Source organism: Periophthalmus magnuspinnatus, chromosome 20, assembly GCF_009829125.3.
Source record: "Periophthalmus magnuspinnatus isolate fPerMag1 chromosome 20, fPerMag1.2.pri, whole genome shotgun sequence".
In the NCBI taxonomy this organism is placed as follows: domain Eukaryota; kingdom Metazoa; phylum Chordata; class Actinopteri; order Gobiiformes; family Gobiidae; genus Periophthalmus; species Periophthalmus magnuspinnatus.
In genome coordinates, this window is record NC_047145.1 from 25,229,592 (window position 1) to 25,255,943 (window position 26,352).

General features: G+C 41.3%; 2 protein-coding genes and 1 long non-coding RNA gene across 5 annotated transcripts; 2 read left to right on the plus strand and 1 right to left on the minus strand.

The window, feature by feature from the left end:
* The first annotated feature begins 11,880 nt into the window (after positions 1-11,880).
* enosf1 (enolase superfamily member 1) lies at positions 11,881-15,961 on the plus strand. 2 transcript variants are annotated; one of them, XM_033985936.2, is made up of 15 exons: positions 11,881-12,043; positions 12,151-12,253; positions 12,477-12,592; positions 12,703-12,789; positions 12,875-12,901; positions 12,975-13,047; positions 13,127-13,165; positions 13,310-13,392; positions 13,466-13,588; positions 13,871-14,005; positions 14,887-14,928; positions 15,001-15,130; positions 15,199-15,298; positions 15,404-15,485; positions 15,548-15,961. In XM_033985936.2, exons 1-15 carry the CDS (start codon positions 11,963-11,965, stop codon positions 15,623-15,625), a joined length of 1,299 nt encoding a protein of 432 aa, XP_033841827.1. In that variant the 5' UTR covers positions 11,881-11,962; the 3' UTR covers positions 15,626-15,961. The 2 variants fall into 2 exon arrangements, with proteins under 2 accessions (XP_033841827.1, XP_055086191.1); XM_055230216.1 differs by lacking the exon at positions 15,404-15,485 and having other exon boundaries at positions 11,921-12,043; positions 15,548-15,894.
* LOC129457246 (uncharacterized) lies at positions 15,881-16,349 on the minus strand. Its single transcript, XR_008649158.1, has 3 exons — positions 16,267-16,349; positions 16,014-16,187; positions 15,881-15,932 (listed from the first exon to the last, which is right to left on the minus strand). It is a non-coding gene; the product is annotated as an uncharacterized LOC129457246 (long non-coding RNA).
* A 427-nt stretch (positions 16,350-16,776) lies between these two features.
* Positions 16,777-26,171, plus strand: LOC129457245 (uncharacterized). 2 transcript variants are annotated; one of them, XM_055230217.1, is made up of 9 exons: positions 16,777-16,810; positions 17,958-18,081; positions 19,466-19,513; positions 20,653-20,688; positions 21,436-21,735; positions 23,390-23,641; positions 24,138-24,223; positions 24,684-24,731; positions 25,846-26,171. In XM_055230217.1, the coding sequence occupies exons 3-9, from the start codon at positions 19,474-19,476 to the stop codon at positions 25,975-25,977; spliced, it is 894 nt and encodes a 297-aa protein (XP_055086192.1). In that variant the 5' UTR covers positions 16,777-16,810; positions 17,958-18,081; positions 19,466-19,473; the 3' UTR covers positions 25,978-26,171. The 2 variants fall into 2 exon arrangements, with proteins under 2 accessions (XP_055086192.1, XP_055086193.1); XM_055230218.1 differs by lacking the exons at positions 16,777-16,810; positions 24,684-24,731 and having other exon boundaries at positions 17,945-18,081.
* The last annotated feature ends 181 nt before the right edge of the window (positions 26,172-26,352 follow it).

Here is a 26,352-nt window from a genome sequence, read left to right on the forward strand (position 1 = left end):
GGGAGAGTGAGGGGGAGGGGGGTCTGGAGGACTGAAGGGGAGCGTGAGGAGAGGAGGGGCGGGGTCTGGGGGTATAAGGAACAGTGTGATTGGTCTAACAGGTATCCACACTTCAAACTTTTCACCATTTTGCAAGTGTTTCTTCTCATTGTGCCGCTGAAGTTGGATTTGGATTGATTCACGTTTTAGTCATTTTTATTCTCCTGTATTCACAATGTCATTACTTTGATCTACCCTCCAGTTTTTTAGACACAAGTACAAGCACAAAACCACAGATTTGAATACCTTTTACAAACAACATAATTTTGTTATACTGGCTGTGAGGTCACTTCAGGGGAAAGTCCTGTCAAAGAGCTAAAAAAAAAAAAACTAAATAAACATGATGCTAGACTTCAGTGTGTTTGAAGAGCAGACAGTCTCATGAGAAGCAGACAGAACCATGACGAAGTAGGTAGAGGGAATTATCATGTTTTAAGGAATCCTGCATGAAATCAGACTGTTGAGCTAAGCTAGCACTAGCAGTCAGGTGCAGTGTCTTTTATGAAAGGGCCTTTACCAGATTTGAACCTTTTCTCCCTGTGCAAAATGTGTCTTTCCCCAGTACAGATATATTTTATACGCAGCTCTTGAGGTCAAAACTCCACTCTGGTCTCTGAAACTTGAAAAGTGCTTATAAACTCATTGTGGTGAATAATTAGGATGCTCTGAATGCATAAAGTGAGTGTGGAATAACCTTGGAACACTGCAAACTGTTTAAAATGAACTAGGTCCGTTTTTCTGTTATTTTTAAGACAGTAAAAACCAGGTACATAGCCTTTAAAGAAACTAATGTTATTTTGTGTTGAAAATAACTAGAAAACATTTGTAAAAGAGTTTCTTTATCATCACATCTCCAGGTATGTTTTGGATGAGGAACATAAAAACTACAATAAGTTGATCCTATAAGATTTCAGTGTGACTATAAGAGCAGACTGGCAGCCACTTCTCTGCCAGTCGGCATTGGAGAAACGTAACAGAAAGGGAAAATGACTGCTATAATATCAGAGACATGAGACTATGAAAGAGTTTATAGAGCAGCCATATCTTTGTTTTATTATTTATATCTAATCTCAGTAATGTTTGTATGTGAAACATTCACTGACCTTCATGACTGGTCCAATTCTGCCCAGCTAGACCTGGTTTAGTTCTGCTTTAGTCCTGGTCTGTATTCAGTACTACGTTAGACTTGTTTCAGTCCTGGTTTAGTTTTGAGTTCTTGAGTTTAGTCCTGGTTTAGTCCTGGTTTAGTCCTGGTTTAGTCCTGCTTTAGTCCTGCTTCAGTCCTGTCTTAGTGCTGTCTTAGTCCTGGTTTAGTCCTGCTTTAGTCCTGGTTTAGTCCTGCTTTAGTCCTGTCTTAGTGCTGTCTTGTCCTGGTTTAGTCCTGGTTTAGTTCTGCTTTAGTCCTGTTTTAGTGCTGTCTTAGTCCTGCTTCAGTCCTGTCTTAGTGCTTTTGAGTGGTTTGGGTTGGTTTTTGGAGTGGTTTCTGGATCTTTCTCCCTTGTTATAACGTTTTTCCCTCATCGAAAACAGCCCTCCTTATAGAGAGTAGTATGAGTCTGTACAAGGATCCACCCACAATCCTACGTCACCAATGCTCCCACACAACAGTTCTCCATAAATATACAAAAACATGATACAAAATTGTACACTACAACTTCACAAACCTGATGTGATGTGCAGTAGTTTCATTAGTGGGATGCAGCTGATTGTGTTGTGATAGTGCTCTGAAGGGGGAGGGACTTGGCACAGAGAGTAAATGGATGGGGTACTCGGACTCAGAGAAACTTATAAAACATGTTAATACGTTGTTTTGGTGAATATAGCATTTCATTTTAATAAACCCCATAGAGGTAAAATACCTCCTCTTTAATACACCATAGAGGTAAAATACCCCTCTTTAATACCCCATAGAAGTAAAATACCTCCTCTTTAATACCCCACAGAAGTCAAATACCTCTTTTTAATAACCCATAGAAGTAAACTACCCTTTTTAACACCCCATAGAAGTAAAATAATCCATTTTAATACCCCACTGAAGTAAAATACCCTCTTTAATACCCCATAGAAGTAAAATATCCCCTCTTTAATCTTAAGTGTGGCTGTATATGTTTGCAGTTATCTTTCATTACAACCCCATGTGACTCTGAAACATAAAGTGACTGATACTGGAGCTTCCACTGAAACGTTGCTCAAAGTCCCCCCCCCCAGAATCTTACAGCGAACCATAAGGAGGGGTCGAATAGGGTCCAGGAGAGATCACTAGATTACTCAAACATGCATGGATGACATCTAAAACCTCTTCAGGCATGTTTCTGATGAGGGAACAACATTATAACATGGAAAGTATAGTAAAAGTATTTAGTTTTTTATTGTATGTGTTTATTCTGCTGCTGTTCTTGTACTTTTATATTTTTGACTTACCTTTGCCCCTCTCTCTCTCTCTCTCTCAGCTCTGGTCAGCGCTGTCTCTCTCTCAGAAGATGGAGAGAAGCTTCAGTGCGTCTCCACAAACCTCTTACCCGAACCCTCAGTGTCCTGGAGCCCAGAGCCTGAGCCCCGCCCTGAAACATCCATCACCTCCTCACAGAGCGGAGTGTGGTCTGTGCACAGCTCTGTGTCTCTGCCTCACAGTCCTCCATATCAATACAGCTGTAATGTCAGCAACAGCAGGAGCAGCTGGAGGAGCGCCACCTACAGGTTGAACAGTGAGTATGCATGTGAATGTAGAATGTGGTGTGCTCCTCTCTCAGGAACAGTCAGTATTCTGTATCCTTCCCTGATATTTTATAAGAAACATAGTGAAAAAAGTTTACCTGATCATTTCTATTAGTGACATGTCAATTCTCCACTATATTTATCCAACCACACCACCACATCTGCAGATTAACCAGAGACATTTGACCTGCCCCCACCTCAGACTAACACTACAGGGATACAGAAGGATGGGAGGGCATCTGACACACAGGGATACATGTGGATGAGAGGTCATCTCACTGAGGATACAGGTTCATTTAAATATATTCTCTCTACAGCTCCCATTAATGGCAGTGATTCCAATGTGGCAATCCCCTGTTTGGACTCTTTACTAAACTATACAATACTAAAGTCCACTGTGAGGAGCTCGGTCTGGATTTACAACCAGACCCAGCTCATTCTTAACCAAACTGGACCAGAGCCGTTCTACACTGAGTCTTGGAGAGAGCGGGTGACACTCATTGCACCGTACCGAAGACTCATTTTAAAGGTAAGATTTCAGGCTCAATTGTCTTTCTTCATCTTTGTTTTAAAATTACCAAAAATGACTAGTTTTATACAGCCTTACATAGCACTTATGCAGACATCCAAGTTTTATTGTTGATATACAAAAACTCCAACTATACCAAATAAAGTAGGATATGCATCACATACAAGTCCCCGGATTTATGTATGGAAGGTTAAAAAAACAACTGCTCACAGGGCTCTGGTCCGTAAAAACAGTGCATTTAATCCTTGGATTTGCATGTAGAGCCTAGAACACACTCTGTGCATATTTTTCTTTAAAAACAGCATGTTTTGGACGCATATTTTTGAATAGGCCTACATTAAATGTCAGTGGGGAGGCCACATTGCCCGCGCAAGCAGCACATATGGAGCAGCACAATCTCCACGTGTAGGATTCAGAAAATAGAGTCCAAAGTACTTTTTGATGCTCCATACGAGTCTTAAGGCACATATCCTCATCAAAATGCATAGAAAGCATGTATTTGTACAATGTATCGCTGAGACAGTTACGTATCATTTGAAGGAGCCCAGGTTCTCTTCTTGATATCTTACCTGATTTATTTTGGCTTTTCCCATGACGTTATACAAAGAAGCAGCGTGTTTCAGGTGTGCCTTCAAATACATCCACAGGTGTGTTTCTAATTAACTGAAATGTTGGAAATAAACCAATCAGAAGCTTCCAAAGACATGACATCATCATCTGGGTGTAAGAATGTTCGTTTCTCGTGTAAGCATCAAAGAGGACCAAGAGACTGAAACATAAAGTCAGAAGGGTTTAATGAGTTCCACAGGGTTAAAGTGAACAATGAAGCAACAGGCTCTCAGGAAATGATATAAAGAGAGTCCTGAGATGTGCATGTCAACAGCTTTTATAGTGTCTCTCAGTGTACGTGTGTGTGTGTGTGTGGGTGTGTGTGTGTGTGTGTGTGTGTGTGGTAATCTTACGGAATATAAACTTATTGTTTGTTTGCTTTTTTTTTTTAATAATATGTGTATTTGTTCCGTCAATATACATGTAGATTGTACAATATCAGAGTACAAAGCAAAAAACCACAATCAATCACAACCATTATTTACATATATAGGCCTTCTCTCATGTAGACATGTACAAGCAAAAGTCATAGCACAATCTATGTTTCACAGTAAAATTGGAACCTTCTTTTTCTTTTATCTCTTGAACACCCAAAGATTCAGAAGAAATAGTCAACACAGATTGTCTTAATACTGTCAGGCAATCCCTCAGTTGAACATCGTGATAACGTTTTTGTTGCACAGACTGAATGACAACTGAAGTGCATGAAATATTTTAAATGAAAGCCAAATTTTCTGACCTGCTTGGTATGTGGGTGAAGGAGTCAGCAATTTCCCGCCCTGTCACAGTCCAATAGGTGTGTTTCCTGTTACATCATAACATCAGAATTCTTGTATTTAAGATCATTTAGTACTTTGTGCCTCTTAACATATGAGCCTCAGCCATTGACATTCCATGAAGAAACTTTAATCAATGAGCCCATGACAACCTGAAATATCCTGAATTATCGTATATATCGCCTATCCCGGTGTTCAACACACGTCTTGGCAGCATGGATCCATTCAAATCACTGGAGGGTTTTGCTGCTTAGAGCTGTCTTGAGTTGTATTATTGGCCGCTCTTTGGTACTGCAATGAAAAAATCCCTCCTGCCCAGAGAGGATTTTTCTCATAGAGAGCAATGTAGTCACAAACCACTTGTGTTTGGCCGACAGGGACTGACAGGGACTGACAGGGACTGACAGGGCACCTATAACTTTTCAAGGTTGAATTTAGTGGCGATTTTTACCTATTTTCAGATCAGAAACTTTTTCTCAGGTCAAAATTCGTCCGTTGTCTTAAACTCTTTTTAATCGTTAGCTATCTGGGGCAGGTCGTGGGGGCAGCAGTCTAAGCAGGGACTCCCAGACTTCCCTCACCCCAGACATGTCCTCCAGCTCCTCCGGTGGGACCCCAAAGCACTTCCAGGACAGGCAGGCCTCCAGCGTATCCTGGATCTTCCCGGGGCCTCCTCCCAGTGGGTCATGCCCGGAACATCTCCCTAGGGAGGCGTCCAGGAGGCATCCCGAAGAGATGCCCAAGCCACCTTAACTGGTTCCTTTCAACGTGTAGGAGCAACGGCTCTACTCCGAGCTCCTCCTCCTCAAAGCTCATGACCATAGGTGAGGGGAACGTAGATTGACCTATAAATCGAGAGCTTTGCCTTTCAACTCAGCTCCTTCTTTACCACAACAGACTGACACAGAGGCTGCATCACTGCAGACACTGCACCGATCCACCTCGTTCTTACACTCGTCATGGGGGCTTCTGAACCTCTCTTAGTCTGACCCGACCCCTGGACCTGTTTGCCATGGGTGACCCTACCAGGGGCATAAAGCCCCCGACAACATAGCTCCCAGGATCATTCAGGTGCTCAAACCCCTCCACCATGTTAAGGTGGCGGTTCAAGGAGGGGAGATGTGACGATGTGAATGAGCCCAACTGTCATGAACGAACCGCAGGTTTAGAACATGGTTCAGAAGCTCCTGGAAGCACAAACTCACTCTTGTCTCCTGGGGTATAGCTCCTGGGGTGTAGCTCCACAGCGCATGGTCCATGGACAGGGCAGGACATATGCCATTGGACATGGCCCATTGACTTCAATGGGCGGCCATGTTTAGACCCCGGGGGCTTGCTTGGCAGCGGTGGCATCTTCAAAGTGCTGATGCTTACAGCGTGACCCAAAGCACGGCTGGATAATGAGTGTATCTCAGCCCCTTGTTCATACTCAAACGTCTCACTTTGGTGAATTTGCTCTGCTTGTCTTCCTTTGTAAAGTTCGGGAAGAAGTCCACTTTCACACCATTCCACTTGAATTCACCCAAATCTCTGGCCCAGATTCGGACTTTCTCTCTGTCCACGAAGCGAAAGACTCTCACCAAGATCTGTTGCAGACTGTAGGTTCAGTCCTGCCGGGTCTGTTGTCTCACTGTGAGGGCAGTAACTTTCTTAACGTCATCTGGCAGTTCACGGCACATGCCTCGTATTTCACTCACAAACATCACACGTTAGCTTCCTCTGGGTTAGCTTGTATGGAAATAGTTTTAGTTATGCTAGCATTGCTAGCCTGAGGTTGTATGGAGGACAGCATTTGGTTGATTTCAGGGCCAGAGGTGAACTTAGTGTTCTTTCCTTTACTCATGAGTTCAGTTTGTTAGGAGTATATTTTGTTAAAGATATGTGCTTTGGTGGATATGTGGATATTAATTAACTACATTAAGCCAAAACGTCTCTGACTCTTGAGCACACAGCCGCTTGCCTCTACATCACCACCCGAAGTCCTCTGTATGTAAACTTTTGACTTGGAAGAAAGTAATGAAAAAATACCATTATTCTGTCATTTAGCTAATGTTGAGGAATTTAGCCTTTTCCTCTCGTGTTTGTTTGTTTCTGCTAAGACAAAGAATAACCTTGAAACAGAGATAAAGTTCAGAAAGGAATTTACTCAGTCTCCCAGTAAAGAGCAATACTTGTACACGGAGTCTGTGCAACTGACATTCCCAGGCAGAGACTAAATGTTTACGCCTATACAATGAGTTTTTATACGCATACTATAGTGAGAGGCAACCATGGTTTAGACTTAGCGCCTCTTCATTGGTGCACAGGCCTCTTGGCACGTTGCACAGTCTTATCAGGCTGTACATCCTTGTTGTCTCTTGCTCCGATTGCTGACACACATTTTGTTGGTTTAACCAGGGTGACCAGTCATGAGTCAGTGTCATCAATAAGTCATTGCCCTGCTTAGTTATTTGATTAGATTTATAGATAGATGTAGAATATGTTGTACATGTCCTGAACATATATCTGCGTCACACAGCTGTAATAAAGTCCTCGTCTTCTCATGAGCACTGCTACAATTATGAACTATAGCAATACAATAATAAACTATGGCAATGGTTATGTAGAATAGCTAAGCGCCGATATCCTTCCTAACATTAATAGAAATAATGTATATCTTGTTTTGTTTGGTATAGTGTGGGTCATCAATCATTCAGATTAGTCTGCTTATGGAGGGTGGGAATCGTGAGATTTATTACTATGGATTTTATGTCAGAACACCAGTGCTCTTGCCCTGTGTTACTGAGAAAAGGTCCTTCTGGGACTGGAAATTGAAATACAGTTTCAAATTATGTTTGGTTTGATGCTTGGTGCGTTCTGGAGCCCAGCATAACTAAGTTCACAAAGTCTCGTGAATTTTAAACATGTTTATTCTGTATATGTCTTTAGAGATTATGAATAACACAAAAGCATAAAATAGAAAACAGTTGCAATAGTACATATTGTTTTTATGGACTGACTCAGAAACTATCCAGGCCTGTACACTTTTGTTGATATTATGTAAAACACCAGAGCAAATGTTTCCAAATGTTTTAAAATGAATAAAATAAATATGTTTATGTTAAAGAGTTGGACCAAAGAAGATGCAGGCCTGTACTCCTGTGTCCTCACCACTGACTCAGAGACAATCACCATCCACACAGAGCTGCAGACAACAGACGCAGGTCTGACCCTCTCCTCTGACCCGCTGCTCTGACCCTCTCCTCCGACCCTCTCCTCTGACCCGCTGCTCTGACCCTCTCCTCTGACCCTCTGCTCTGACCCTCTTCTTCTTCCGTTATTATTTTCCCAGTTTACCTTTGTCTTGTGCATCTTCTCTTTAGGAACACTCCCTGTGGGACTCATCCCTGGATGCACAATAGCAGTGGTAGTGATAGTTGCAGTGGCAGTGGCAGTGGTAGTGTTGGCGATTCGAAGAAAGAAGGAACAAAGTAAATCACTTTTTTACTGTATTATTGTAAATGTTTTTCATTATTCTCTGTCCTTATAATGAACTTATTTTTGTTCTTCAGGTGAAGAACTAAGGAATCAGGTAAGTTTTTCCTTCCTTCTTTCTAAAGATTTCTTTACAAATGAAAGAGCACACAAGTCAAAGGAGCAGAGCCAGAGGAGCAGAGCTAGAGGAGCAGAGCCAGAGGAGCAGAGCCAGAGGAGCAGACAAAAATCTTAAATAACTTGAATTACATAAGTGTACATTTTGACAATCACAAAATGTCACTTGGATAAAGTCAAAGTCCACTTGAAGGGGCTGCACCTGATTTTTACTGTCTTAAAAAGACAGACTAGTTCACTTTAAATGGTTTGTAGTGGTCCAAAGTTATTCCTCACTTTCCTTATGAACATCCTGGATCCTGTCACGGTAGCAACTAGCATGATAACAAACGCTTCCTGACAATAAAATACCTTAGAATTTTTTGAATCTGAAGAGCTGCTTATACAATATATCTGTACAGGGGCAAGACACATTTTGCTCTAACACATGGGAAACATCAGGTACAAGGCCCAAAAATAAAACTCCTTCAACCAATTCAAGTACTTCCAAACTGATAAACGTTTAGAATTGTACAGAGGTGGGTTAGTGAATACAATGAGACACCACAAACAGACATAATGGAATTAGAAGGACTCAAACCACTAATCTCCTGGTTAGTGGGTGAAGGTCTCTAACTGAGCTGCTAACACAAACTGAGTAAGTTTTATCCCCCTAGAGAAACATTGGAGCATGCTATACTGCTGGAGCCCGAACTGGTAATGTGTCCTTAGCCATTTTAACCTCCATTCACACTCAAACTCAAACAAACTGCTTTGGACCAGGATCTGTGCATTCTTAAACTATCTGTGTTCATTTACAGACTAAAGTGAGGATTTTCCTGTAGGAGACACTGAAGACGCTGCATGACAAAAACAGGATGTAAGGCCCAAGGGTGCTGCTAGGAAGGGCATCTGATACAAAACTAATGTGACTAGTGAAACTTGAAAACTCTGAAGCTGGTGCTGTATTTGAATTATATTCCTGTGTGCTGTGCTTTGTATTAAATTAATCATTTTTTGAAGTAAAAATCACAACTCTACCTCTTTGCATACCAAGTGCCACTTAAAAGAGCTGTGCCTTTGATTTTAAAATATGACAAATAGTTCATTTTAAACAGTTTGCAGTGGTCCAGAGTCATTCCTCATTACTTTATCCATTCAGAACATCCTAATTATTCAGAGATGCATTTATGAGCACTTTTCACAACTTTCAGAGCCCATCACGGTAAGGCCAAGAACAACTAGCATGCTAACGTGCACACCCTGATTATCGGACAATAAAACGCTTTATCATTAGATGCAGACAGTACAAGTCTGACTTATTTTGACCTCATTAGTTGCATATACAATGTATCCGTACTGGGAAAACACAAATTTTACTCAAATACATGGTACAGGACCTTTAAAATAACATGGTTTTCCAAGTACCATCAGATCCAAACCAGGACTATATCAGGCCTAGAAGGGCTAAACCAGGTCTAAAATGAGACGCATGGATAGTCGTCAATAATGATGACCCAAAAGGAGAATAAAACATGAATAGATTTGTCTCTAAATAAAATACTCAAACTGCAGAGAGCCCTGCAAACCACTAGAGGGACGCATACCACAGTTTGAGAAACACCACTGTCCATATGCTGCGCTCTACATAACGGCACTCACTCATGTCTTATTTTACTCTACTTTCACAGTCCGGATTTTGTTTTTCACATATTTTTTTTTCTTTTTTTTTCCTTTTTTTTACCTTACCTCTCTTCTAAGTAGTTCTAATATGTACATTTTCAGTGGTGGATGTTACGACCCAGCTCATGTAGGGTCAGGGAAGTAACAAAAAACCTCGATGGAAAAATGGTAAGTAAGAAGCAATTTAATGAACAGGAATGTAAAAGGTAAACTAAACAAAATGAATCTAAAATATTCAAACAAAAGGTAGTGCGCAGGTTTTAAACAAAAGAGTAACAGTGATACACACTTTACATATATATATATATATGTGTGTGTGTGTATGTATATATATATATATATATATATATATATATATATATATATATATATATATATATATATATATATATATATATATATATATATATATATATATATATATATATATATATATATATATATATATATATATATATATATATATATTTGTGTTGTTGTATATCCATCCATTTTCTTCTGCTCTATCTGGGGCCGGATCGCGGAGGCAGCAGTTTCAGCAGGGAGGCCCAGACTTCCCTCTCCACACACACTTCTTCCCGCTCTTCCGGGAGGATCCCAAGGCGTTCGCAGGCCAGCTGAGAGACATGTCCCTCCAGCACATCCTGGGTCTTCCCCGGGGCCTCCTCCCGTGTGACTGAGCTCCTCACCCTATCTCTAAGGGAGCGCCCAGCCACCCTGCGGAGGAAACCCATTTCGGCCGCTTGTATCCGCGATCTTGTCCTTTGGGTCATTACCCAAAGCTCATGCCCCTGGCTGCACCTAGAAATTCTGTCCATAAATATAATGAACAGAACAGTGACAAAGGGAAGCCCTGGCGGAGTCCAACATGCACCGGGAACAGGTCTGACTTACTGCCGGCAATGCAAACACAGCTCCTGCTCGGGTCATACAGGGACCGGACAGCCCTTAGCAAAGAGCCCCGGACCCCATACTCCCGAAGCACCCCGCAAAGGGCACCACGAGGGACACATTTGAATGCCTTCAGATCCACAAAACACATGTGGACTGGTTGGGCAAACTCCCATGAACCCTTGAGGACCCGATGGAGAGTATAGAGCTGGTCCAGTGTTCCACGACCAGGACGAAAACCACACTGCTCCTCCTGAATCCGAGGTTCGACTATCGGTCGGATTCTCCTCTCCAGTACCCTGGAATAGACCTTACCGGGAAGGCTGAGGAGTGTGATTCCCCTGTAGTTGGAACACACCCTCTGGGTCTGCCATTCCACAGGCACTGTCCCCGACGGCCACGCAATGTTGCAAAGGCGTGTCAGCCAAGACAGCCCCACAACTTCCAGAGATTTAAGATACTCAGGACGGATCTCATCCACCCCCGGAGCCTAGCCACCAAGGAGTTTGCCAACCACCTCAGTGACTTCAGCCAGGGTGATGGACAAGTCCACCTCTGAGTCTTCAAACTCTGCTCCCTCCTCAGAAGACGTGTAAACAGTGTTGGTGAAGCACTGCTTCCCCCTTCTGAGGCGTCGGACGGTTTGCCAGAATTTCTTCGAGGCTGACTGATAGTCCTCCTCCATGGCCTCCTCAACCTCCTCAGAGCTCACAGTGGAGAGAGTTTGATGACCCTTATGAATTGAAATCATGACCAACCATAAAGTACACATCATTAATGTGTTTCTACTATGTTTTTACTGTGGAACACAAGCAACCCTAAATGTGCCTCGTGGGACTTAAGATGTTAGTTTTGCCATGTTACATATTTCCATTTTCTCCTTTCTAAACTGCAGTGTTATGGTCATTTATGATGTTTGTTTATTATAAAGTAGACTACCCTTTTATAAATGCATCACATATTACACTCCCAGCGAGTGGGACATGTGGCGGTAAGTTGCATGTTGCATCTGCTGCATATTGTTTGATTTGTCTCTTTAAATGTGCGTTTGTTTTGTGAACTAGTGTCAGCTGGAGGTGGGCGGGGTTAATCCAGACAGTGTAGCGAGGTGGAAGAAGCAGAGTTCAACTGTAAAGCTTTTATCTAGAAAATGTTGCACAAAATAATTGGCTTGACAGTCAGAGACGTGAGATTCCCCACGTCTGTGGAGCAGCACGGCTCAGACGCGATGGTGAGTTACTCTGTAGACACAGCCTGCACCGGAGTCATACCCCAGACCTCTGCACTGTACACAACTGTTTAATAATGTATTAACTCCACATATTTGTGTCTCTGCAGCACACTGACCCGGATTACTCCGCTGCATATGTTGTTATTCATACAGACAGTGATGTGAGAGGGTTTGGCCTCACATTCACTCTGGGCAAAGGCACTGACGTTGGTGAGACTCACTCTGCTGCTTCACTGAGCTGGACGAGCCTTGTTTATGTTCACCTTTGGAACTTTCTTTAATAAAATGTCTTCTCTTGTAGACGACGTTAAGCACAGTAAACTGTAGCCTGCTGCCCTCTACTGGTCATACTATAGCCCCAGACTGAACCTACTGTACATGTGAAGTACTATTATTACAGCTGTGATACCAGTGCCCTGTGTCCTCTCTGCAGTGGTGTGTGCAGTCAGAGCTCTGTCAGGCCTGCTCATTGGAAAGTCTTTACATGATATTGTAGGAGACTTTCGAGGATTTTACCGCCTCCTGAGCAGTGACAGCCAGATGAGATGGGTAGATTTTTTTTTATTTATGGCAATTAATTAATTAATTAAAACATATATACATACTACAGATGTGTTTTTGTATATTGTAGCCTAAATCCTAATGCAAATGTTTAACAGTTGGGTCCGGAGAAAGGGGTCATTCATCTGGCCACAGCTGCTGTACTGAACGCTGTGTGGGACTTGTGGGCACGAGCTGAAGGAAAGGTATGGCAATATTTCAACAATGGACACACATATATACAGACCAGACATATCCATGACAACACTACACACTTATGTGTCCTTACAGCCTCTGTGGAAGCTCCTGGTGGACATGGTGAGTCACAGACAGATTTACTGAGCTGAATGTGGATTTGAGGGAGAAAATCACACCTTTTTTGTTCATTCAGGAACCGAAGCAGATTGTGTCATGCATCGACTTCAGATACATCACTGATGCACTGACAGAGGATGAGGCTTTGGGTGAGGCTGATTTGTAACTCACTGACGTTACTTGAAAGAAGTGCTCTCTCCTTAAAGCCTTTTTGCTTATCTCATTCAGACATCCTGATGAAAGCACAAGAGGGCAAACGGCAGAGAGGTGAACAGTCTAAGACACGATGTGCAGACTTGGCCTCTTATCCCCGCATAATGGGCTCCTGTGCTCCATGGCCACTCTAATAATACACACTTATATATATTACGCATTTATTACCTGTGTGCACTTCACTGTGTTGCCTTCCAGAGCAGCAGATGCTGAAAGAGGGCTATCCTGCATACACCACATCCTGTGCCTGGTTAGGATACCCTGATGAACAGCTCAAACAGGTAATAATAATGTATTTATAATCTATTACATACACATTTTACTGTTCATTTAATCACATGTGTGGTTAAAAAGCTGTGCACAGATGCTCTTCAAAGGGGCTGGACCAAGTTTAAAGTGAAGGTTGGGGCAGATCTGGAGGATGATAAACGCCGCTGCCGTCTCATAAGGGAGATGATTGGACCAGAAAACACACTGGTAAGATGTTAGAGGCCAAAAATAAGAATAAAAGAATCAGTGAAAAATACTTCTGAAGTACTGGGTAGTTACTATTGCATGTACAATCGGCCAGACAAGACAGAAATATGTACAAAAATGATGGTATTTTCTTAACAATAGACTAAACCTTTACTCAGGTAGGATTTGTGCATACAGTGCAATAGCTACTGTAGTATGCAATGTCTTCAAAAAGTAAATGTAACTGATTACTAATTTACAGCCTCTACAAATTTCTGCATATTTTTATTGTCACTTGTGCAGATGATAGATGCCAACCAGAGATGGGATGTGTCCGAGGCGATCAGCTGGGTTTCTAAGCTGTCCGAGTTCAGACCTTTGTGGATTGAGGAGCCCACTTCTCCAGACGACATCCTGGGACACGCTGCCATCTCCAAAGTGAGACTGACTTCATATTGATATTAATACTTAAAGGTGCTCTACCTGATTTTGAACCATGAGTCAGTAGGCCTGTCACCATAATCACTAGCCTATGGTGACAGGCCTACTGACTCATGGTTCAAAAAATAGAACAATATTTTTACGGATCAGTATTTATTGTGTGTACATTTTCTTTGCACTACTGGAATATTTGGTTATTTTTTAGCTATATGATGAAATTTGATATCGTCTATGACTCATTACAGATGCAAACTAACGACTTAAGTGTTTCATTCTGTTGTTTATTTATTGTAGCTCAGTTTATATTGTAGATTTAATAGTTTTTGTGGTTAAATCTGCTCTTGGGTTTTTGTGTCAATGGCGTAATAGTTTAGTTTAGATTAGTCTTTATTTAAGGGACCATGTACAGAGACATTAAGCATAAAACAGAGATGTTCTGCACCAGATTATAGCTAAGTAGCTAATTTCCATCTGCAGTCCCTGAATATAGCATCAGTATTATCGTTTATGGTCTATATTTACTTAAGCAATATATCAAACTTCTTCATGCTATCGTGACAGGTCTATGAGTCAGGAGCATGTTTTAGTTTGAGTCCTTTCTGCCTCCTTAATATCGCACAGTGACACAAAAACAGCTGTCTGGGATAATGTGTTTTTTTGCACACTCTTCACCTACTTTAAGCCTTTTTGTCACTCTAGAGAATATACCATGACCGACAAGTCATAAAGAAGTGTCAAATAGATAAATGACATGTTATTTAATCACATTTACTATACGATGCATGATGTGAAGAGCCTTTATTTTGACTAGAATAAATTAAAATCAAGTACATACAGGTCCTTTAAACACTATGGTTTAAACTGGTTATGTTTTTTAGGCTTTGGCTCCACTGGGAATCGGAGTTGCCACAGGGGAGCAGGTCAGATTTAAGACTGGCTACATTATGTCTAAACTTGCAGTACATTTCAGTGACATGCCGATTTCTCTCTAGTGTCACAACAGAGTAATGTTCAAGCAGTTCCTCCAGGCTTCAGCATTGCAGTTTGTCCAAATAGACAGCTGTCGACTGGGCAGCGTGAATGAGAACCTTGCCGTGATGTTGATGGCACATAAATTTAAAGGTACAGTAACTAAAATGTAAAAAGTAAGTTTAAAGTCAGCTTGCAAAATTGTTAATGTGATTCCTCAGTGCCCGTTTGTCCGCACGCTGGAGGAGTTGGTTTGTGTGAACTTGTCCAGCACCTAATCTTGTTCGACTACATTTGCATATCTGCAGACCTCAGCAACAGGTATGAGTACTTTATATTTCTATTTTGTATTATTTGTTTTATGCATTTTTAACCAAATATATATATATATATATATATATATTTTTTTTTTTTTTTTTTTTATAGGATGTGTGAATATGTGGACCATCTACATGAGCATTTCACATGCCCAGTTATAATTGAAAATGCACACTACCTTCCACCAAAGGTAAAACAGACTGTGTTTATTTAAAATCATAACGGTGTTGTTATTTCTATTGTCATTTTCAGAGTCCTGGATATTCTTGTGAGATGGTGGAGTCCTCTGTTGTGAAACACCAATACCCAGATGGACAAGTGTGGAATTAAAAATAGCTTAAAAGTTCAATCTTTACACAAGATTTACTTCAAGATTTTAAACATCCATCTGCATTTTGATGACAGGACGAGGGCTGTAGTCAGTTTTTAAAGTCTTCTGTGCAGAAGTCATCCATACACTCCAGCTTTCGAAGGATCTTGAGTTTGGTAAAGGAGTAGATTTCTCTCTAAAGCTGCAATGTATATGAAGTTGTTGACACCAATATTGAAGTCGTGAATTTGAATAATTCTTTCCAAATAACCCACCTGTATTTTAAGAGCCTCTGTGATTGATGTAGATGTGGGTAAAATCCTCAGGCTGAAAGGAAATAAATATGAAGAGAATACATTGCACTTACTGCAATTAATTCTATGCAGAGTCAAAGAACTTAAGCTTTACCTTTAGTCCTGTGATGTGGGTTATCATGTACATTAGAAGTTCATAGGTTATACTGAAACGTACTCCCAAGCCCCATGTCACCAGAGCGCTGATAAAGCTGACAGGACATCTCACCATCGCACACATAGAGCTGACAAAGAGCGTGGAATGAAGGAAGAGCCATGAGCGGCAAATCTGTAAAAGAAATACAGATAATATAGTAATAATTAGTACAGCAATATTGGATTAATGAATGCTTTTTGCTGGGCTGTACCTTTAGGGTTCCAGCCACACATAACGATCCTTCTGTCTTCTGAATTTGTTTTAATGGTGTTGATTACTTTCTATAGCTGGTCTTTGTCCTGTGTAGTCTGTCAAGAAGGACCAAAACGTGTTAATTACACTCACTAAAGGGATGTACATTTGACACACAAAGGAAAGCAGAAGAAATGTGGATGGGTGGCATCCCTACATGTTTGTGTACTCTGCCCCAAATGGTCTCCACTGAAAGCCATACACAGGCCTAGCATTGGCTAGATATTTATTCTCTTTAGAGGTCCTTTTTCTGTCCCGAGAAAACATTAGGACGTCAGAAAGTGTTGCAGCACTTGATGAGCAGCTGTAAGACTAGACATGGCATTTAATAGTTTGTTTTGTTTTTCTTTTTGAAGCAAAATGCGAGTTTTGGTGCAGCCGGGTGTCCGCCCATCCCCCACACCGGGGTGGACATCTCCAGCGCACATCTCCAGCGCACGTCCTGCCTCAGCTACTGACAAATCAAATGAGAGCTGCACCGGCCAAATAGTACACCAGTGCAGGTTTACTTTAGAAATGGTAGAAGTAGTAGAAGTAGTAATAGTAGTCGTAGTAATATGTAGCAACTACGTGATCAATTAGCAGTGAGGCAATACTATGGTGCAGTCGCTATGTGGTAAGAAAGGGTTAATGGGCTAATAATCAGAAGACTAGAGAACGCTCTAGGAGGGAGTGACAGGAGACTGAACTTGAGTTTGGTTGGTACCATACATTACAAATAAATGACATGCAACATTTAAGACAAACAGTTCACATGAATGGCCATTCAAAAGTGCAGTAAGTATTTACAATCAGCAAGCGCTTGAAACAATTCAAAAAATAATTCAATGCAAAACCAATAATGGCAGTGCAATAATACCAAGAGAGTCAATAATTGTTAAAGTGCCATGTGTCAGAGTTCCGCAATTATTGCACTAGATTGAAAAGGTCCGAGTCCAATTAATGTGCAAAAAGGTAACTTATCAATGTCTACCCAGCTCACACACTGTTCAAAGCCCCATCTGGGAGAGGTAGGTGCAAAAGAGTTCCAGGAGAGTCTCCACAGGTGTGTGTATTAGAGCAATGGGTGTGGGTGTGTTGGGAGAGTATGATGGGCTGCCAAGAGCCCCCTACCAGCCCGGTGGGAGAAGTGCGGCTCCGCGACGCGTGCTCCACGATGCGTGCTCCGCGGCGCGTGCTCCGCGACGCGGTCTCTCTTAGGACAGGTCAGCGTCTCTCTTAGGACAGGTAAACGCTGTAGACTTTCTTCACTAGCTCGCCATCGGGGTCAAAGACCTGACCGGTTCCGCAGATATATCACACACAGCCCTTTTTGACTTGTGTGCGAGTCACAGCAAACGGTTCCCTGCAGCACGCCTCTCCGTTAGCCTTCCCCACACGCCTCTCCCCTCACCCAGCTAGCACCGGTATGATAATAACTCCGGTTGGCCCCGTCGTATCACGTGACCACGGAACCTTCACTGTGATTGGCTAGAATGAACCATGTGATGTAATGACGCGAAAACCCCGCGAGAATGACTAAAAGTACCGCGTGATTTGGCAACTTAGACAAAATATAGGCTGGAACAACAGGAGAGAGAGAAATGGGAGAAAAAGAGATATACAGGATTTGTCACCTGGGTTACAAATACGTTTCGTGATCTGTTGAAGCTGTTGAACTGTGCGGGAGCTCCACATCTGAACTTTCTGCTGAATTAAAAACTTCTTCAAAGTGGACAAGGTCAGCGCGGCGTCCCCCTGGAGCTACATCAGCAGCATCACACAACATCATCCAGTAAGAATCTGATAAAATACGTGACAATATGACACAATATGACAATACTGCATTAATATCGGCCTTTTATATGTTGCGTTCGTGTTCTTGTTGAAGAATGAGGCTTGTTTTAACATAATAATAATGACTTTACCTCCGCGCTCAGGCTCTTGTTCAAGCTCTTGTAGCATGGTTTTGGCCCTTGTAGCATAATTCTTTGGCTCTTGCCCTTGTAGCATAATTCTTTGGCTCTTGTAGCATGGTTGTTATCTCTTGTAGTGTGTTTTTTTCTTGTTTGTTGGTGCGCATAGGCTGCCTTCATTCATGGCACAAGTGGACGGCGGATCACAGCTTTTCACTAAAACTTTGACATCCTTAACCAGTTGTTACCTTTATGGACTCTCGTCACGTACCGGGGGTGCAGTACTACTAATGATGTAATAGTTTAGTTTTTTTGTTTGTTTTATTTTAGTGATGTGACGTTCGTATAGAGGCTTCGAAGCATGTGTTGAGTAGGGAAAGTGTTGGAATATGTCTTGTATACGAAGAATATAGTGCGCTACGCGGAGTGATATATGTAACACTACCTATGCTCTGGACATGTATTAAAGTTACCCGGTTCTTCACACTTCAGTCTCCATCCTTCTTAAATACAATAATACTTCAGAAAGAAAACGCCTTCCATGATGGGCCTGGCTTCATTTAGGAGAGGAGTTGAAACAGCCGTGGTACAGCCGTCTACCACGTGAGCTCCCAATCCCAGAGCTCCGGAACATCATTTAAAAGTTTAGTTAGAACTATAAAAGGCGGAGGATCCCGGGCTCGGTTGGTGGGATGCTGTACACTGGGCTGGAGGAGAGTTTTGTTTCGTGTTGGGATTAGTAACACATAGCATTTCTCCACCATTACCGCATTAATGGGACAACTTCTCGCGCACGTCAAGTCGATGATTATCTATAAACCTGCGCCATAATCTGCGCGTGTTAAAGTCGTTCATTTGACTCATAGTAGACGGGGAGCGCGTATAAATCACCCTCCCGCTAAGTCCACAACAAAGTTTGTTTCTATGTTTCGTCTTTATGGCGTTGAGCCGGGACTAGAGCCCTGTGCGTCCCGATGGAGCGAGAGGAAAGCGGCTACACTTGCACTACTTCTTACTGTGGAGACTCAAATCAAAACAGAAGTGGCTGCGGTGCACGTGGGCCGCTACAAGCCTCAATGCGCAGGCGCAGTCCTGTCAGCCTGCTGTGAACAGCTGTATTGCTGATCAACTCCTTGTTCACTGCCACTGGTACATGCCCCCTGCTCTGTATATATGTTATGTATATACATATATGTTTTCTCCGGTGTGCAGACTTGATGATTATTTTTCCAGTATTTTAAATGTCTGATTATATTTTTGCAGGTGGGAGCATGAAGCTGGCTGTGACTATTGTAACCACTCTAGTCTTTGGTGAGTGAATTTTGCACAACAAAACAAAATACATAGTGCTCACGATGGAATGTCAAGAAGTGTACGTTTTATTGGCAAGATGTTTCAAACGTTCATAGTAATGCACTGGAAAAAAACATTAAAATGAACAAAAGAGCCATGGAGAAACCTGCTAACTGAAAATTCTCTGAGCTGTAACTATAGACTGTATAAAGAAGTGGACGTCACCGACAGCGTTCGGCTCCAGTCAAATGAAGTTCATTGAGGGTAGAGCAGTTATAGCTGTGAATTTGCAACTGGGTTCTATAGTTGGAACTCTGACTGCGAGTATCATAGCAACCAAAGGGCCAAACAGGAGCAAGGCTGTTGAAGGTAACAAGGAACTGTTGGTAACACTAGCAGGGGCGACCTCGGGAAAAGAAGGCGCCTCACTTGTCTGTTATTAATGTTCATATCTTGATTTACAAACAAAATAGGGAAAATACTAGGAGCAGGTTAATATGAACATTTTAAGCCCAAAATGACGAGACTAACAGCAGTTACAGAGAGAGGGGAGATGTTTTTTCAGAGTCGATGGAGCCAGAAACATGCTAAGATTCACTTCCTGTTTGTAATGTGGCTAGCAGGTTAGCCAAGTCCAGAGATACAAACGCGGACAAAATTGTTGGTACCTGTCAGTTAATGAAAGAAAAACTCACAATGGTCACAGAAATAACTTAAATCTGACAAAAGTAATAATAAATAAAAATTCTATGCAATTTAACAAATGAAAGTCAGACATTGTTTTTCAACCATGCTTCAACAGAATTATTTAAAAATTAAACTCTGTGGCCATTGTGAGTTTTTCTTTCATTAACTGAAGGGTACCAACAATTTTGTCCACGTGTGTACACACAGTCTATGGCTGTAACGGCACAATCCTGAGCCCTTGTACTGTAATTAATTTGGCAACATTTCTAACATAATTATGTCGGCTTTTGCATGATGTTTGTTATGTTCTAAAATGTAATAAAGGCAAACTTTCAGATAGAGTTCTGGTTTAGTCTGCTTTTAGTCCCGTTTTTTTGGTCTTGGGTTAGTCCCGGTTTTGTCAATGAATAGAAATGTGTTAGGACTTTGAAATATAATTTTTCTAATGACTGTTTTATCTTCTGTTTCAGCCACTCTTCTTCCACAGACTTCTACAGCCATCCCAGGTTAACACTTGAGTCTTGCTTTGTATTATTGGGGCCAGGTATTTAAAACTGCTGTGGGATTTATTCTCTATATTTCTTTTATATATAAATAAGAAAGTTATGTGTATAAAATAAGATCGAAGCTGTTTTAATCAACGCTAATGTTGAAGTTGGTCAGATGACTAGTGAATGAACTTAACATTAAGGTGATCTGTTCTAATGTTGTTTCCTCATCAAAAACAGACCTGGAGTTGTGTTTTGTTTCATTCTCACATGTAGGCTGAGCTTTTCTCTCAAATAGAAAACACTCTGTTCCACCTTGTGATTTGGAGCTTTGGACATGTAGATAGACTAAAAATAAAGTGTTACTCAAACATGTGTGAATGAAACAAAACACAACTCCAGGTCTGTTTTTGAGGAGGTAACAGTATTAGAACATGGTTTAAAGCTTTAAGAATCAATTTTGCATAATGTAGAACCTTTTTTTTTATGCACTGTAAAGCAGTTTGTGTTACATTTTTTGTATGAAAAGCGCTTTATAAATAAAGCTGTTGTTTAAAATAGACTGAACCTCACCCAGTACATTCTGCTATTGTGTCTCTGGGCAAGACACTCCACTCACATCTCCTTCATTTTCCATGATCCAACCACCTCTAAATTTTCTGCCGAGATCCTGCCTCTCTTAACCCAAACAGATCAATCTGTGTAGTTTTTTCAGTTGAGATTATTGTCAAATTCATAATAACATGAACATCTTCTGTGTTACAGAGCGTTCTGTGTCCTGCGCTCTGAAAGAGAACTGCTCTTTGGCCTGTCCATTCACAGGAAATATAAAAGAGGCCTATTGGATCCGTATGGATTATGTAACCTTCCCGATTGTATATTACCCCGAAGACTTGAGACATTTGCGACATGAATTCAGGAATATGAGCTTCCTGAAGCTGGATCCTGCAGATGGAGCTGTGCTAAGGCTCACACGGGTTGAAGTACAGCATGAAGGAGTGTACCGCTGTTATGTGAAAACAGACTTGAGGACGACTCGGCACCAGGTCCACCTCAAAGTATACTGTAAGTCCACCTGGATTACTCTTACACAGGTCTTATAATGAGGCAGAAACGACTAACTAATAATTATGACTGATATAATCAACAACTCATTTAGTAACAAACTAGTTTTAACTAAAGTTATAGTTGTTATCTGGACATGAGGTCGCCACAGCCTCTTCTGCACTGGCACGGTTCGCTTGGAGCAGTCTTGGAGTGGGCATGTTTGGTGCTGCACAGCCGTGTTTTTTTTCGCTCTGTGTCCAGTTCCTCTGCGAGACACTGCCGTCACACAACAATGCAGATGTTTTTTTTTGTTTTGTTTGTTTGTTTGTTTGTTTTTTTAATAAATAAAATCATAGTTGTATTTGAATTATATTTGTAATTATTAGGCCGATCTCAGCAACTGACAAAAAGGCGTTTAGTTTGTGGCGCTGTGGGACATGGCTAAAGCTAGCGTAAACACTACACTGCTTTCTTTTCAGCATCTGCTTTTTCTGCATTTATTTCACTTCTCTGTTCCTCTGTGTCACATGTAAACTTCTTCATGTAATACAGTGGGTTTGGCTCATGTTGGACACATTATGCACTGGATGTGCATAATGATCTAAACAGCTGCTGTTGCATTCATGCTTTGTTTTGTGACTTTAAGTTCCCATCACTGGAAATACAGCAGTTTATCACAAGATCAAGTCAACGTTTGGTGGAGATTATTATTATTTTCTGTTTATATTTACTTCTTGTCATCTTGAGTCTGTGTTCTCTCTTGTCCAATCATCTCGTATCTTGTGTAGCCACACCTTAGATAAAGCGATCCATACTGCGCCGGGCCACTCTATGTGAATCTCCAGAGGCACTGTCAGGTGAATTGTAAAGGGGCATTTTATTGTAGTGGAAACACTGTTATTAACATCAAATAGATTTTTGAGAATTTTAAATTGATCCAGAATTGGTAAGACATAGAATCGCGATCCTTTTAAGAATCAATTCTTCTCGGCACGTCTAGTGGCCACAGCCAGAACACATAATAAACACATTTAAAAGAGTTAAACAGGTTAAATTATTAAGTTGCCTAATTGGACAATGTCACAACCAAATGAAGCCAATCAAGGCTAGCAGTTACAGCGGCTAACCTGCAATCAAGGCCCATATTTGGACATCAGAGCGCAAAACCAAAAAGCCAATCAGGAGTGAGGTTGTTGAAGGTAATGCCCCTTTCCGCCTTATACCAGTTTATTTTTGACAGAGTGGCAGGGGAAGTGTGGCCACTGATTGGCTGCATTGTTCTTGGCCTACAGTAAGAACAATGCTTCCATGTAATTCACTACCTTCACCACTGGCTTGGCAGGGGATGGGTGCCTAGCAACGCTGTCAATCAAACCTCATGTTAACAGTACCAGGAGCGACCTCTGGTAAAGAAGGATCATGTACAGCGGGTTAATACTAACACTTTAAGACCAAAATGATGAGTTTGACAGCAGCAGTTACAAAGAGAGGGGCCACAGTTTTTCAGTGTAAAGTGAATTGGAGCTAGAGCTCAAAGAAACCATGTCTGTGCTCCCTTCCTTTTTAGGACGTGGTGGCTAGCTATTTCCATTTATATATAAAGTCTGTGGTTCAACCTTTTAAATCTAAATGTATTATTTGTCTCTTCTTCTCTCTCTCCTTCTCTCTGTAGCTCCAGTGTTGCAGGTGTCTCTGCAGCAGCAGGGGCAGCAGCTCGTCTGTAGGTCTGAGAGAGTCTACCCCGAACCCTCAGTGTCCTGGAGCCCTCCCTCTCTTGGCTCACAGCCTCAGACCTCAGTGAATGTCTCAGAGGATGGACTTTACTCGGTCTACAGCTCCCTCTCTGGCCCACTCAACTCTACACTTTACACCTGCAATGTTAGCACCCCCTACAGCTGGAGAGTGGATACAATCAGACCCCAGAGTAAGTAGAGTGTATGAGCATAGAGCGACATTAAAGGTCCTATATTACACAAATTTGATGCCTATGAGCTTTTAGCAATGTTACAATGTTACCTCATCAAAAACATACTTGGAGTTGTGTTTTGTTTCATTATGTGACATGTGACATACTCAGGGGTAATTCCATAACTGTTACCTAGCAACCACAATATTAACAACTGATTAAGGTTAATCAATGTTTAAATGATCAGGAAAATGTCTTCCCTCTGAATAAATTGTCCTTGAATTTTGGATAGAATTGATGAGAGTTGATAGGTAGAGGGTTTGTGTTTTACAGCTCAGTTCTACTTCCTGTATTTTTTTTAACTAAGGTAAAACTATGATAAATACTTAGCACAGGCAGTAACTCAGCAAACCTTTTTGGAAAAACTCAAAACCTGTCACATGTACTTAAAGATTCTGATACTGTACCTTTTCAGACTGACTACATATTTGTTCTTTATTTTATGGTTTTGCAGTTGAAGAAGACAGCTCTTACCTCAAATACCTCTGGATCTTGACAGTTTTGATTCTGATTCCAGCGTGTTTCTTCATATTTAAGAAGGTACTAAATGTTTAATGGGTTTTTAATCAGTAGACACGTCTGGGCCAATTCATTAATAAATTAAACAGTGTATTTATATAGTGCCTTTGAAGACACCCAGAGTACTTTACAGGGCATTATTCAATCACTCCACACTCAGAGTTGTAAGCTACTGTGGTAGCCACAGCTGTCCTGGGACATACTGATGGAAGTGAGGCAGCCAATCTGCACAATCAGTCCCTCTGACCCCCACCAACACTCACACACAGCACATTCATACAAGGCAGTGTGAGCGAAGTGCCTTACCTAAGTACACAACACCCCACTGTGGCACGTGGAATTCCCAAACGTCTCCCATCAAAGTACTGACCAGACCCTGCTTAGCCTCTGAGATCTGACGAGATCAGGGTTTGACAAGGCCGAATGGCCATGATAAGTGTTGGACTTTACAGTGTTATGTTGTTTGTTTGTTTTTTCAAAGTATAAGCAGAAAAAAATAGATGCTGTTCGACGCAAGGCCTATGACAAGGTGAGTCTACCCTTTTTATTGAGATAGTAAGATACTAAACTAGTGCTAAAATGGGACTAAACCAGGACTGAACCAAGACTGAACTAGGACTAGACCAGGGCTAAACTTGGATTTTAGTTTTGATATCAGAAAACAATTGACAATTTTGTCACAATGAGGTTAAACCAGGACTAGGTGTGACCTGATTTGTTTGTATTAAAGAGCTTCATGTTACACCATTTTGCAAACACAGGGTTCAGATGCCTTGATAATGTGCATATTTCTTGATCACTTGGTGTCACATTTAGGCCTGTTAGATTAATTATCTTTAGTTTGGTTTTAAAAGTGTCTCAGCTCACGTGGAAAAGCTCAGCAGCCTACAGCCAATCACTGAACAGTCTGCATTGTTCCTCAGTCGTCCAGATAAGATACATATCAAAAACAATATCAATTCTGTACCTGGACAAAAGTTTTTGAATGAAGACGTTTGGCTGCTCATCCAAATGGCTTCTTCAGTTCTGGTCAGATTACTGCTGGACACTGCCTTTATAGCTGTCTGAAGGGAGGAGCTAACTACACTGAAACTAACACACCTATTTGTATACAGTGTCTGTTTGTTAGCTAGGTTAATTGACCTACACTCATATAATTGTATTTTGCATAATCATTCAGGTCCCTAATGGATGCTCTCACAGCTATTAGCATACTGGCTATACCTGTGGTTTTCCTTGATTTGGGTCTAAGGATGGAGTTATAAACAGGAGATGGATGATGTCTAAGGCTCCCATTCCTGTTTAAAGATGGATTGTCTTTCCTAACAAAAGTAGCCTGTTTAGCTCCCCTCTCAAACCACCTCTCAAAAGTTTTGTCCAGTTGACAGAATTTAATTTTCTTTTGATATTTTTCCACAAGCACGCTCATAGCTCCACAGACTGGTCCAGGTGAAAACAGCCTTCATATGACCTGGCTGGTTTATATTCCAGCGTCAAATCACCTTTATTAAATAGACACTGCTTTGGATTGGTTGATGTGTACAAGCTATATGAACTGATTAACAGCTCACAACAGCTCCAGTTTGGCACATGTCTGCATATGAGCCTAGGAGTGTTATTATTTCATTTAATATATTTTTCAGGTTGAAGTACAAGGCGCTGGAAGACCACAAAATGGAGAAGTCACTACATCCAATCAACATGAGAATGGTCATTGCCATAGAAATGGCCTGAACCACATGTCTCTGACTATGAACGAGGACACACAGGTTTGAGGATGAGCCAAGCCATAGTATGAGTGGACTTACTTTTGTTAGTTTTTTTAAATTAAGATATGTTTACTGCACAGGTAGAGTATTTACACCAGATGCTGTAAGAGCTGGGCACAGCTATAGGAAACGGCTCCATGTCTTCTCAAATGCACTGATTTTGTTTGAATGAAACTCTAATTTTTTTTTCTAGCTTTAGACTGGACATGACATCCTGTAACCACTGTGAACCAACACAGGGTTTGGTTACACCCTAATTTTAAATATCAGGGACAGTATTAAAGATTTTAGTTTTGATAGCAGAAAACAATTGACAATTTTGTCACAATGTAGTAAGGTCAGATATATAGATATGTAAATATATTTTATACATTCAGGACA